The 12,186-nt window shown below is 36.0% G+C and overlaps 5 protein-coding genes across 5 annotated transcripts in view; 2 read left to right on the forward strand and 3 right to left on the reverse strand.

Annotated features, from left to right (window-relative positions):
* Positions 1-2,271, reverse strand: part of LOC104764098 (receptor-like protein kinase ANXUR1) — a 3,775-nt gene extending 1,504 nt beyond the window's left edge. Inside the window, exon 1 of the mRNA XM_019241465.1 lies at positions 107-2,271. Within this exon, the coding sequence (XP_019097010.1) occupies positions 107-1,737 (1,631 nt within the window). The 5' untranslated portion in view covers positions 1,738-2,271. The remainder of the gene's footprint in view (positions 1-106) is intronic.
* Positions 2,403-3,681, forward strand: LOC104764099. Its single transcript, XM_010487551.2, has 2 exons — positions 2,403-3,251; positions 3,344-3,681. The coding sequence occupies exons 1-2, from the start codon at positions 2,756-2,758 to the stop codon at positions 3,421-3,423; spliced, it is 576 nt and encodes a 191-aa protein (XP_010485853.1). The 5' UTR covers positions 2,403-2,755; the 3' UTR covers positions 3,424-3,681.
* Positions 3,907-6,924, forward strand: LOC104764100 (ankyrin-3-like). The gene is made up of 13 exons (XM_010487552.1): positions 3,907-4,118; positions 4,391-4,453; positions 4,545-4,715; positions 4,811-4,942; positions 5,041-5,180; positions 5,278-5,364; positions 5,464-5,589; positions 5,690-5,830; positions 5,912-5,977; positions 6,065-6,166; positions 6,255-6,425; positions 6,511-6,590; positions 6,676-6,924. The coding sequence occupies exons 1-12, from the start codon at positions 4,088-4,090 to the stop codon at positions 6,544-6,546; spliced, it is 1,266 nt and encodes a 421-aa protein (XP_010485854.2). The 5' UTR covers positions 3,907-4,087; the 3' UTR covers positions 6,547-6,590; positions 6,676-6,924.
* LOC104764101 (pathogenesis-related protein PR-4-like) lies at positions 6,938-7,757 on the reverse strand. Its single transcript, XM_010487553.2, has 2 exons — positions 7,434-7,757; positions 6,938-7,315 (listed from the first exon to the last, which is right to left on the reverse strand). The coding sequence occupies exons 1-2, from the start codon at positions 7,692-7,694 to the stop codon at positions 7,151-7,153; spliced, it is 426 nt and encodes a 141-aa protein (XP_010485855.1). The 5' UTR covers positions 7,695-7,757; the 3' UTR covers positions 6,938-7,150.
* On the reverse strand, positions 9,550-10,805 carry LOC104764102 (pathogenesis-related protein PR-4-like). Its single transcript, XM_010487554.1, has 2 exons — positions 10,510-10,805; positions 9,550-10,342 (listed from the first exon to the last, which is right to left on the reverse strand). Exons 1-2 carry the CDS (start codon positions 10,771-10,773, stop codon positions 10,178-10,180), a joined length of 429 nt encoding a protein of 142 aa, XP_010485856.1. The 5' UTR covers positions 10,774-10,805; the 3' UTR covers positions 9,550-10,177.

The following is a 12,186-nucleotide window of genomic DNA, read 5'->3' on the forward strand; positions in this document are numbered from 1 at the left end:
GTATCCTATCAAGGAGACTAAGTGTTTGTGTCTTAGTCTTGAGAGAAGTTCTATTTCTGTCTCGAACTCGTTGAGTCCTTGTTCTGAGTTCGGGTTTGATCTTTTCACCGCCACTTTTGTTGTGCCGTCTATAACTCCTTTGTAGACTTTACCAAAACCTCCAACTCCAATGACGTTGGAATCATCGAAGTTTTGAGTTCCGTGTTTGATTTCAGGCAAAGAGAATCTACGGCATAAACCTGCTGCAAGATTGGATAAGTGACTTCCGTTGTTGCTCTTCCCTGAGATGGTTGATTTGGCTCCTGATGTGGTGGAGTTTCCATATATAGGAAGCCAGCTTGATGTGTGAGAATCGCCTCCTTGATATCTCCGTTTCTTTTGGTATACCGTGAAACACAAAGCACAAAGTAAAACCGCTGCAACTCCTCCTGCCGAGCCAATGATGAAAGCAGTTGTCTTTCCGCTTTTGAATTCTTTTTTAACCTCTGCCTCAGCTTGCATAGGAGACGGCTGTGGGTTTGGACCCGCAAGATTTTTCATGGTGTCCATCTTGAAAATCTCTAACCCGTTAAGCTGTGAATCATAATATTCCGGTTGACCAAACGTTGATGGAGTCATCTGAAGTGTAATCTCTTCACCTCCGTTGTTACCATCAACATATATTGCATAGTCTTTGTAAGTAGGGACTCCTTTTTCTCCAGTCCATCCTATTATATCTGCAGGAGTGGTATCTGCTTGCGCTGTTCTGTTATTGATGTAAATGTTGAAAGCTTTTTGGTTGATCTTGGAAAGCTGGAATTCACAGAAATGAAGTCTAAAGATGTAAGTGAAGTTTTTATCAATTTGGAACATCCATGTAAGATTGGATTTGAGGTTGATATCTCCGTTTGGGCCTTGAGATCTTGCTGTTTTGTATACATCAGCTGGAGCTACAGACACCGGCATTTTCTGGTAATTGATCCTAAAATTGTTGCTTGCTTGAAGTGTAACACCAAGACCCGCACTAAAGATGTAAGGTGCATCGTTGTACCAAGTTCTTGCTAACCCACCAGAGTCTTGGCTTCCAGGGATGTCTTGACCACCAACATTAAGCCTAAACATTGACTGAAGATTTGATGTCTTGGCATCAACTGTCTGATCTGCGAAACCAACAAGAACCGCCGTATCAAACAGTTCTGGCATTTGAATCACCTCGATACCGTTTATAAAGGCGAATGTGTCTTTATGCTTGTCTGATGGGGTAAATGTGATGCTCAAAACATCTTTGGCGGTGGGTGCAAGAGAATATTCTTTAACCAGATAAGCTTGTGTCAAAGCTTGACACGTAATCTCAGCGCTAAAATTGCTCAATAGGATAACATCGTTAGCAGCCACAGCAAAATACGAGTTTGAAATGTTGAGACCAGTGTACGTTGATGGGTAGAAATGTAACCGGAGGAAATATCTTTGGTCTCCTTTAACCGGGATTTCATAAGTTGCTGGAGCCGTAAAGATTCTGGCTGTCATATAAGGAACTGTTGAGAGAAGTGAAGGGTCTTGATATGTAGCTGTTGCGTGAACTGAGTTTCCTGTCTTTAGAAACTTTGTATCTGGTTCCCATTTTTTCTTGTCTGGGTCAGTCGAAGCTTCTGATGCCCCGCAGCCCAGCGCGAAATCCTGACCGTTACATCTAGTTGGAGATATCAGGAGAAGCGTGAGAGGCAAGAGGAAAAAGAGAACTCGAGTTTTCCCGTTCATGGCTGACACATCAACGGGTATAAACTCTCTGGCTCAAGGAAAAATCGCAAGAGCGAAGATCAAGAGGGTGATTGATCACTTTTATGCCTGGAAACAAATTGGAAGCTCTATATCTTATTTTCTCTATAACCTAACCATGGAAACTCAAAACAAGACTTGCATGGAACAACAAGAAGCAAAAAAAATGTAGGCAAGACAAGAATCTAAAGGTAGGCTTTTCTTTTCTTTTCTTTCTATTTTGTTTAGTTTGTTTTCTCTACAATGAGGTTACTGTTTTTTTCTTTCTTCTCAATCTCCGTTGTTTTGTCTGGAAGAGAAACAGAAGTAGTTAGAAAAAATTCATGGCAGAGAGGATTACTCGAACAAGCTATGTTTAGCATATTGTTGTTAAAAAGAAAATAAAAGACGTGTTTTTTCCTTTTACTACAACATGAATTTATCGAATCTAAATATAGAAACTTGTTTCAAACAATGTTACAAGCTTTTGAAGTTTTGATTTGATCGAGCTATACTAGGATAAAATTTTGAAATTCTTTTCTTAGAATGGTCAAGGATGTAAACAAAGAAAGTCTCCGAAAGATCTGGATGAGTCAATCATCAAATTTAAACAATGGAGGAAAATAGCTTTTTTGACCTCTATACATTGCATAGATCAGTGGTTGAAATTATTTTGCTATACTCCATTAAAGCACCTCGAGTCTTCTAAAAGTGTTATCTGGTCGGGTTGGGCAAAATTCTACTAGAGAAGATCATAAAGAAGACATATCTGATCAACCCGACCCATTATAACCTCTTTGTTGGCCGCGTAATATGTTGGCACGCGGCCATCAGACAAAGAACATACATAAAATATTTACAAGATTCAAAGCCCTTAGCTTTGGTAATCTCTTAAAGAGGTAAACGAAACCAGAAAGAAGAACCCTTAATCTGCATTTTACAAGCCACACCTCTTCATCACACATTAACTTCCGGTCATTCTGCTTTATATACACAACAAGTGAAAACCAAAAAAAAAGAAATGGTGAGAAGAAGAGAAGGCCTTACATTGCCAATCTTAAGATCAACATTTCCAGAGGTCAAAACAACAACAACAACACCGGTGGCCTCACAGAAACCAAAACAGCGGTTATCAAAACAACTCTCTATGTGTGAAACACCAAGAGACGTTGCTTGGGAAAGAAGAAGACGTCAGATGATAATGGTTCAAGAAAAGAAGCTGCTTCATAAAGGCATTTCAGATGATATTAGTGTACAAATGAAACTAACGGATGAGGATTTAAACGAGCTAAAGGGATCGATTGAGCTAGGTTTCGGTTTCAATGAAGAAGCAGGACAAAAGCTATGCAATACATTACCAGCTCTTGATCTTTACTTTGCAGTGAATCGTCAGGTCTCACCTCTCCCTTCACCTAGCAGCAGCCGTAGCAGCAGCGTATCTGCATCAACCTTTTCGAACAGTATACCGTGTAGTCCCAAAAAAACTGATTCAGATTCATTAAAGATCTTATGCCCAGGTAATAAAAGATTCAAAAAAAGGTCCTTCTTACAATGCTTAAAAGCATGAGTTTTAATTTGATGTTTTGTCGGGTTTTTTATTTCTTGGTAGGGGATGATCCTCAACAAATGAAGCAGAGATTGAGACACTGGGCACAAGCAGTAGCATGCTCTGTTATGCAGTCTTATTGATGAGTGTATATGTGATTGTAAGCTTCAATATTTTCTTTTGAGAGATAGGAGAAACAAATCCTTTATAAATTAGGATCCTCAAAATAGAAAATTTTGAAAAAAGAAGAAGAAGATTATGGCTTTGTATATACTCTGTAAAGGGAACACAAGATGAGAAAGAAAAAAAACCTCTTGTTCATAAGCTGTATACAAAAACAAAACGATTACAATATGATCTTGAATTGGATAAATAAAATGAACTTTTTCAGATAGTCGATTTGTCTAACAATTTGTCTTTTTTTTTTTTTTGTTGATCTTAACTCTAAATTTAGAAGCTACCCATTGGGCCTCTAAAGATGAGCAAATTTGCATCTATGATTTGAGAAGTCGGGTGTATGTTTAAAGTAAATAAATTATAGGGTGCGTTTCGTAATAGTTAAAAATATCTGAGGGTGTAAATTTCAAAACTATCAAAAGATTATAAAAAAACACTCCTCTCTCGAATCTTCTTCTTAAAACCTAGAAGCCTCAAGCCTCTCTGACTCCGAGCTTTCTTCAGATTTTCTGATAATTAGACACAAACTCCGGTATCGACGAACCAAACTAACTGGAGAGATATCCGAAAACTCACTTCCAAGTTTCATTAACTTATCAGGGACACACAAGTTAGGGCTTAGTATCTGCTATGGCTCCTGATGCTTCTACTGCTCTTGCAGGTCTGCTCTCTTCCTGCTATACTATATGTTTCGAATGAATGATGTATCGATCTCTGTCTTTGAACGCGTTTCAATTCTAGATTCCTTGATGGGTTCTCTTAGTTTTCTTTAGTTAAATTGATCTGATGGACAAGTTCGTTTTTTTTCTTCCGTTTTGTATTAGTTTCAATCAAAGTAGATAAGAATTGAAGTTGAACACTTGCTGGGAGAGTCTTAAGTTTTCTAGCTAGTTTGAATGTCTAATTTGTTTCTTCTTTGAATTCTTACTCCAGCGAGGGAGAAAGTTCAGCAATTTCTGAATGCAGCTTGTACAGGGAACCTTGAATTCCTCAAGAGTAAGTTCTCTTTTTTGGCTTTTTTTTTTTTTGTTTTTTTTCTCAATAAGCAGTGATTTGTTTTGTCTACTGATATGACTTCTCCAAGCAGAGGTTGCTAAGGAGCTTGATGAAGGAAAAGACTTGACAAAAACTGTGGAGAGTATTAAAGACGCAAACAAACGTGGGGCGCTTCACTTTGCTGCAAGAGAAGGGCAAACTGATATATGCAGATATCTTTTAGAAGAGCTGAAACTCAATGCTGATGCAAAAGATGAAGCTGGTTTGTTGTGTTCTTTGTATTACTACACTTTGCTTTTGTATTCCCAAATTCATTAATTTGAAACTTGATCTGCGAGATTGTTATGGTTTTTGCAGGGGATACTGCGCTTGTTCATGCTGCAAGACAAGGACAGATTGGAACGGCGAAGTATCTTTTAGAGCACGGAGCTGACCCTAATATAGCAAGTGAACTAGGAGCCACAGCATTGCATCATGCGGCTGGGACTGGTTGGTTATCAGTTTCTCTGTTACTAATTTGATTTCAAATTTTTCCAGTCATGCAGTGTTCTGTTTTACTTATTATGTCTTCTCTATACATTTATTAGGAGAAATCGAGTTGCTAAAGGAATTGCTCTCCAGAGGTGTTCCTGTTGATTCTGAAAGTGAATCTGGCACGCCATTAATCTGGGCTGCTGGCCACGACCAAAATGATGTTGTGGAAGTCCTGTTACAACACAATGCCAACGTAAACTTTTTTTGTATATCTCTATTTAATGATCCATCTGGAACCGTACTTTCCAATAAACCTTAAAAAATAAATTCTTCGTTTGGTGATTCTGCAGCCTAATGCTGAGACTGAAGATGATATCACTCCGTTGTTATCTGCAGTGGCTGCTGGTTCTCTAGCATGCTTAGAGTTGTTGGTCAAGGTATGAATGACATCTTCTTAATCTCTTGTATTGCGTTGGTTCAGTTACCAAGCATCTGAAATCCGAGCTAACACAATAATGTTCTTTTCGTTTCTACAGGCAGGTGCCAAAGCTAACGTTTTTGCTGGTGGTGCAACTCCATTGCACATTGCGGCTGATATTGGAAACCTTGAGCTAATCAACTGTTTACTTAAAGCTGGGGCTGATCCAAATCAGAAAGACGAGGTAAAACCAACTTGGAAATCAGTTCATTAGCAAATTGCTCATTTGATCCGATATGAAACAATTCTTGTCTAACTTTGCTGATTTTACCGTAAACTCTCAGGAAGGCAACAAGCCAATAGAAGTTGCGGCTGCTAGAGACAACAGAAAGGTTGTTGAGATCCTCTTCCCGTTGACAACAAAACTCGAATCTGTTTCGGACTGGACAGTAGATGGAATCCTCGCTCACATGAAAGCAAACAAAGTATGTATATTACATCTGTCCTGGTTTTCAATCTCAATTACTTTGATACATCTTGTCTGAAACAACTTAAAACATATTCAGGAACAAGAGGAAAACGCAAACAAGTTGAAATCCGGAGAGACCGGGATCAAAAGAGATCTTCCTGAGGTACTTCATACTTTGATTGATATGCATTTCTCTTACATTGAGTTGTTTTGAGTACTTAAAGAAGATTATCATTTGTAACTTCCACAGGTCTCCCCAGAAGCAAAGGCGAAAGCTGCAGAAGCAAAAGCAAGAGGACAAGACGCCTTTCACAGAAAAGATTTCCAGATGGCTATTGACGCTTACACACAAGTATTCAACTCTAAAACTTCTAAAAATCAGAACAAGATTCTTAATTTAGGCATATATGTGATTTTGTTGAATTTTTGTTTGAACATAGGCAATTGATTTTGACCCAACGGATCATACCTTATACTCAAACCGAAGCCTCTGCTGGTTGCGGTTAGGACAAGCTGAGCATGCCTTATCCGATGCCAAAGCCTGCAGAGAACTAAAGCCTGATTGGCCTAAAGCTTGTTTCAGAGAAGGCGCTGCTCTACGTTTGCTACAGGTAAGAACCATCTATTTCCACTAAAAAGATTTGATCTTTAATCATTGAAACTGTATGATTCACCGAGTTTCTCATGAATCCCCAGCGGTTTGAGGAGGCAGCCAATGCTTTTTACGATTGAGTATTGCTTAGCCCTGAAAGCAAGGAGCTCGTTGATGCTTTCAGGTTCGTGAGAAACGCTTATGATGTTTTTGTTTCCTTATCGTGTTTCAAGATAAATGATGTTTGTTACCTCTCTTTTCTTCTACAGAGAAGCTGTAGATGCAGGAAGGAAGTTTCATGGGAAGGATGAGGTAAAGGCGAAATCATAAGATCTAGATGGCTCCATTTAGTTTCTGTATGAAGTTTTGATCTGCTTCTTATCTTATTCTCCCTCATGTGCACTTGCTTGCTTAATGGTACTGTAATATTTTTTAGGAACCAAGTTTTGTTTGTGGTCGGATTTTTTATTATTGTGAACCCTAACCCGAAAATTAATGCGATTTGATTGGAGTGAAAAGATCAGGTATAAATTATTGGACAATAGTTTATATCATCATCACCATTTGTATAACAATACAAATTACCCGGTTTATATCTTAGTAACTTGCACACAATTGTAGATTTATGAATGATCTTTATTGTGAAACATTGAATTGAACTCGTGATAGTATTTTTATCTTAAAATATATGAAATATGATAAATAACAAGATGCGAGACGGTGATTGGATGAACGTGAAGATCTTCAGCAGTTGACAAACGCGTAGTTAACAATTAAGTGCCCACGAGCGTATCCCTGACCGTTAGTATCAAGCCGCCTGAAAACGCCGTCATCTAAGTCCAAACCGCCGTTACTACACTGATCAACGATTCTCACCGTCGCTTGTGTTCCCGTTGCAGTATTCGTTACCTGCGTTTGCATATGTTTTGTTTTTTTTTTGCATATTTGATATTAATTAAATACATGACACGTGAAAATTTGCTATTTATGTAATTGGTGTTTGTAAAACGCGATTAGAGTGACTTACCCTTAAGCATCTTCCACAAGAATCACGGCCTCGCGGTCCGACTGGACCGCAGAAAGCTGTCCAACCGTACTTCCTACGCCATTCGATTGGGAGGTTTCCTTTCCATGTTGAGCAATAGGCACTTACTTTATAAAGGTCCCAACCATTTTGCTCGGGATAATAGTAATGGTAAGTTGCTCTTACATTAGTAGCGGTTTGAGCTGCTGCTTTAGCCGCAAATGCGCATAGGAAAACAAACATGCATATGCTAAGTCTTGCCATTGGCGATCTTTATGTGTTTGTACTTTAAAAATGTGTTGTGATATAATCAAAGATGGACGAACAAATATATAGGAAAATTGTTTTCATAGAATAAATAAATTGCTATACTAGATTTTTTGTCACATTGTGAATAATTTTGTTAGGGTATGAATATTCAATGGATGACTAGTTTGTGTGGGGATATCTATGGCGGCTTTGATAGGATATAAATTAGTTAATGAGGATTTTGATACCATTAAGAAAAGTTCAAGTAGTTTATATGAATTTTGTGAATGATTCAGGTTAAAAATATCATATTGTATAGATAGAAAAATACACTTTCCAAAATGTTTGGATTGAAATATACCAAAATAATTGCTAGGTTCTTAGGGCTATTAATTCAAATACAACCACCAGCCATGTCAACTTATTCGAAACATATTGTATATATTTATACAAACACGTGTGGTTAGATCTTAACATCGTTAAAAGATTCGTGACGTACGTTAAGAACAGTTAAGCCGCATGTTTAAAATTTGGAACAATTTAGATATTAAATAGTTTTATGCGTAGATGAGGTATTTTTCTTCCAACTAAAAAGAGTACTAAACGTCCAAATAAAAAATTAGATAAAATATTTTTTTTGTTTTTCCCCCTTTTACAAAAAAAACCTTTTTATCAGGTTTTTTTTATCTCAACAACAAAATCCTATTAATTTAAGAACTTAATAACATATTAATTCTGAAATAATATTATGAATCCTAATCTTATTATGAATTTATATATGATAAAATAAGTTGTTCTTAGTACTAATTCATTTAACATAATCTAAATTTACTTGAATCTTTTCTTATAAATTAATATAATCGTCAAAAAAAATTAATATATAAATTAATCTTCAACACTTATATCAAATAAAATGAAGTGTGCAAGCTATTTTTATCACTGAAGTATAAATGATCATCTATTATTTCGATAAAAACATTAATAAATACATTTTGAGACAAAAAGAACAAAGTTTGTACAATTTAAAAAAAAAAAACTAGATGTATATATTTAAGTTGTTTTTATTACAAAACATTAGTTTCAAGAAGGGAGTATAAAATTAGTTTATTACTACTTCACCAATATACTACAAATTTAAAGTGCATTGAAAATTTTTAATTATCAAGAGTCTTTTTCACAATCATGTAAACGAATAATTTAAATAATTTCTCAATAAATATATTAACAATTGTATGTACATTTTATATATAATTGTCCTTACTTTGTTGTTGTACTGATGACAAATTCCACCATACCCAACAAGTACGTATGTATCAAACGCTGACAAATGAATCAACAGTAGAAGTTTAGCTTAACTTACCGTCAGTAAATCTAGAATATGGAGATCACTGAAAGAGGTTACTGCGAGCAACCACCATAGATATAAATATTTATGTCCTTGTAAGAAGCAATAGCATGAAAAGATCTTGGAGATGGTGGTGAACCACTGCAAAAGTTTTACACAAGTTAGTTAGAACATAACAATTAACTATTAAAGAAGACAGACATATGGTGACTTACATGGTTTTTTTCTCTTCCCAGGTCATGATATTTAAATCAAGCATATGACAATCGTTTAAAGGCAAACTCTTCAAATCATGCCCGCCAAACATCATCAAAGAGTTACTTATGATTGTGACCGCCCCATCATATAAATTCTCATTGAAGTCATGAGGCTCCAATGGGCTAAACTTTTTGTTCCATATGAATGTAGCATTTTCTTCACTTCTCCATAACCTTGTTACCTTGCTAAAGTTTTGTTGTATATATGTTGGTTTTGCTTTTTTTTTTTCCTTATCTTGAGATTTGTGGTTTTTGGATTTTTAATTTCTTGCTCGCTTGAATATTCTTGGTTTGAAAATATTTAGTTATTTGTGTAAGGAATATGCAAAGGGATCATTGATACATGTTCTTTTTTTTGTTTACTAAATTGCTATACCAAAATATTTTGTCACATTGTGAATAATTTTGTTAGGGTATGAATATTCAATGGATGACTAGTCTGTGTGGAGATGTCTATGGCGGCTTTGCGAGCTTTGTGGTGGAAATTGGAAGTTTTAAGAGGAAATAAGATTGATCATTTATTAGAGGGGACAGATGTATATATGTTATGTCTCTTTAGTCTTTAGGGGTTATCGCATCGTACGGGGTCCCAATTTTTAAGTATTCGGAATTTTTGGATCAGTGAATGGATATCAAATTTGATTACTTCCTTGCTGTCGCCGGTATGTAACTTACGGATGCAAATATTTGCATAGATTAACCGTTATATTAAAACCCAATTATCACTTTATTCCTTAACAAATATAATTTCCACATACCTTATTTTATTTTTTTATGAAAGATAAGACATGGTGGCATTTATTTTCGTCTTATTAGCATATATATATAATAAGGAGATATATATGCGCTATATATATGAAAAGAATATCATTAATAGATGAACCTGATGAAGATCTTCAGCAGTTGACAAACTCGTAACTGACAATCAAGTGCCCACGAGCGTATCCCTGACCATCAGTATCAAGCTGCTTGAAAACGCCGTCGTCTAAGTCCAAACCGCCGTTACTACACTGATCAACGATTCTCACCGTTGCTTGTGCTCTTGTCGCAGTATTCGTTACCTGTGTATTGTTTTTGGTTATTAATGATATTACGTTTAAGACGCTGCGAAGCATTAAACGGAATAGGATATGTATGTGACACATGCCCACTATTTCTATTTTCTATACATGAAAACGACGTTTGCTTCAAAACGTGATTTGTGAAAGAGATAAAATTAGTGACTTACTCTTAAGCATTTACCGCAAGAGTCACCACCGGTCGGTCCAACTGGACCACAGAAAGCAGTCCAGCCGTACCTCTGACGCCACTCAAGCGGTTGGTTCCCATCCCACGTTGAGCAATACGCACTTACTCGGTAAAGATCCCAGTTGTTTTGTGCAGGATTGTAGAAATGGTAAGTTGCTCTTACGCTAGGAGCGGATTGAGCGGCTGCTTTGGCCGCAAAGGCACATAGCAACACAAACACACATATGCTAATATTTCTTGACATTCTTTTTCTCCGTTATTTTAGTGTTTCTTTAATTAATCTATGATAGATAGAAATAGAATAAAGAATTAATGAAACTCTATTTATAGAAAACATATACTATGATTTGACTAGTTTAGCCTAACAAAAAGTTTTGACCGTTGTGTTTGGCTTTGAGTTGAATATTCAATGTTCTTACTTCTTACTATTCTTTGTAGACGTTTATAGTCGTGTGTTTTGGGTTATGGAAAATGAAAAAATTGACGTAGTAAGAAAATAAAAATGAAAATAAAAATCTAAATCTGCAACATTGTAGCTTAAGTGGCCTTCTTCTTAGACATTGATTGGCTATATGGCCGTCTACAATAATAGGCTTTCTCTCCTCGCTATCATATAGGAAATTAAAATTAAATTTTTCTTTTTTAAAAAAGAAGGAAATATCGACTTGCGTTCGTTTAATAGATTTGTTGTATCTAGCCTAGGCATGTCAATTAGGGTTTTAGCCCACGGGCTGGCCCGGCCCGGCCCTGAAAAACACCAGGCTCGGATTTCAATATATATGTCCAGAAAAAATCAGGTGTTTCGGGTTCAGTCCGTTTGGACAATAGGGTTTTTTGGGCTTACTCCGACTGGGTTCGGGCCAGCCCAAAAAATCCTTTAACAAATATATTTGTACGTTTTTGTTAATATTTTTGTTTGATTACAATATTTGATTAATAATTTATTGTAAATAAAGTTGTAAACTCTAATCCTAGTTTTCATATTTACTTAATTGTCATACTTAATACTTTAAAAATTTTTATCTATGATGTTTTATATGAATTATATATTGGTTTATTTGGTTAAAGTATCGAAATTTTATTTAGTTTTCAACTTTTTCTATTAAATTGAGTTGGTTGTATTGAATATAGATGAGTTATTAAATTTTTGATTGATTTATTTTATAGTACACATTCAAACACTACTTTTTAAGGCTTATAAGTTTGAATTTTTGATCGGTAAGATAAGCCCGAAAAGCCTTGTAGCCCTGTTAGGGTCAGGCTCGGGCTTTGAAATATAGGCTCGAAAATATTTCGGACCGGGCTCAAAACATATGCGAGCTTTACGGATTTCGGGCCGGCCGGACCAACCCGATTGACACTCCTAAATTCCAGCCCACGGTGATTAGTCGGTTTACTCGGTTATTGGAAATGACTTTGCCCCTTGTTTCCCTATCCAATGGTTGAGCAAAGGAGTGACCAATATCATAGATTTGACTAAGCTGATGGCGAGGTGCTGTTCAATATTTTGAATGCCTAAATGATGCCAATCTACTAAAATTCAGGTTAGTTTGACGCAAATTTAACATTCACCATTTCTATATTAATTAAATAAATTAATACAAACTTGAATACTAGTGAAGAAATGTGAATTTTCAACTGTTTTTTTAAAAAAAAA

Source organism: Camelina sativa, chromosome 19 (assembly GCF_000633955.1).
Source record: "Camelina sativa cultivar DH55 chromosome 19, Cs, whole genome shotgun sequence".
In the NCBI taxonomy this organism is placed as follows: domain Eukaryota; kingdom Viridiplantae; phylum Streptophyta; class Magnoliopsida; order Brassicales; family Brassicaceae; genus Camelina; species Camelina sativa.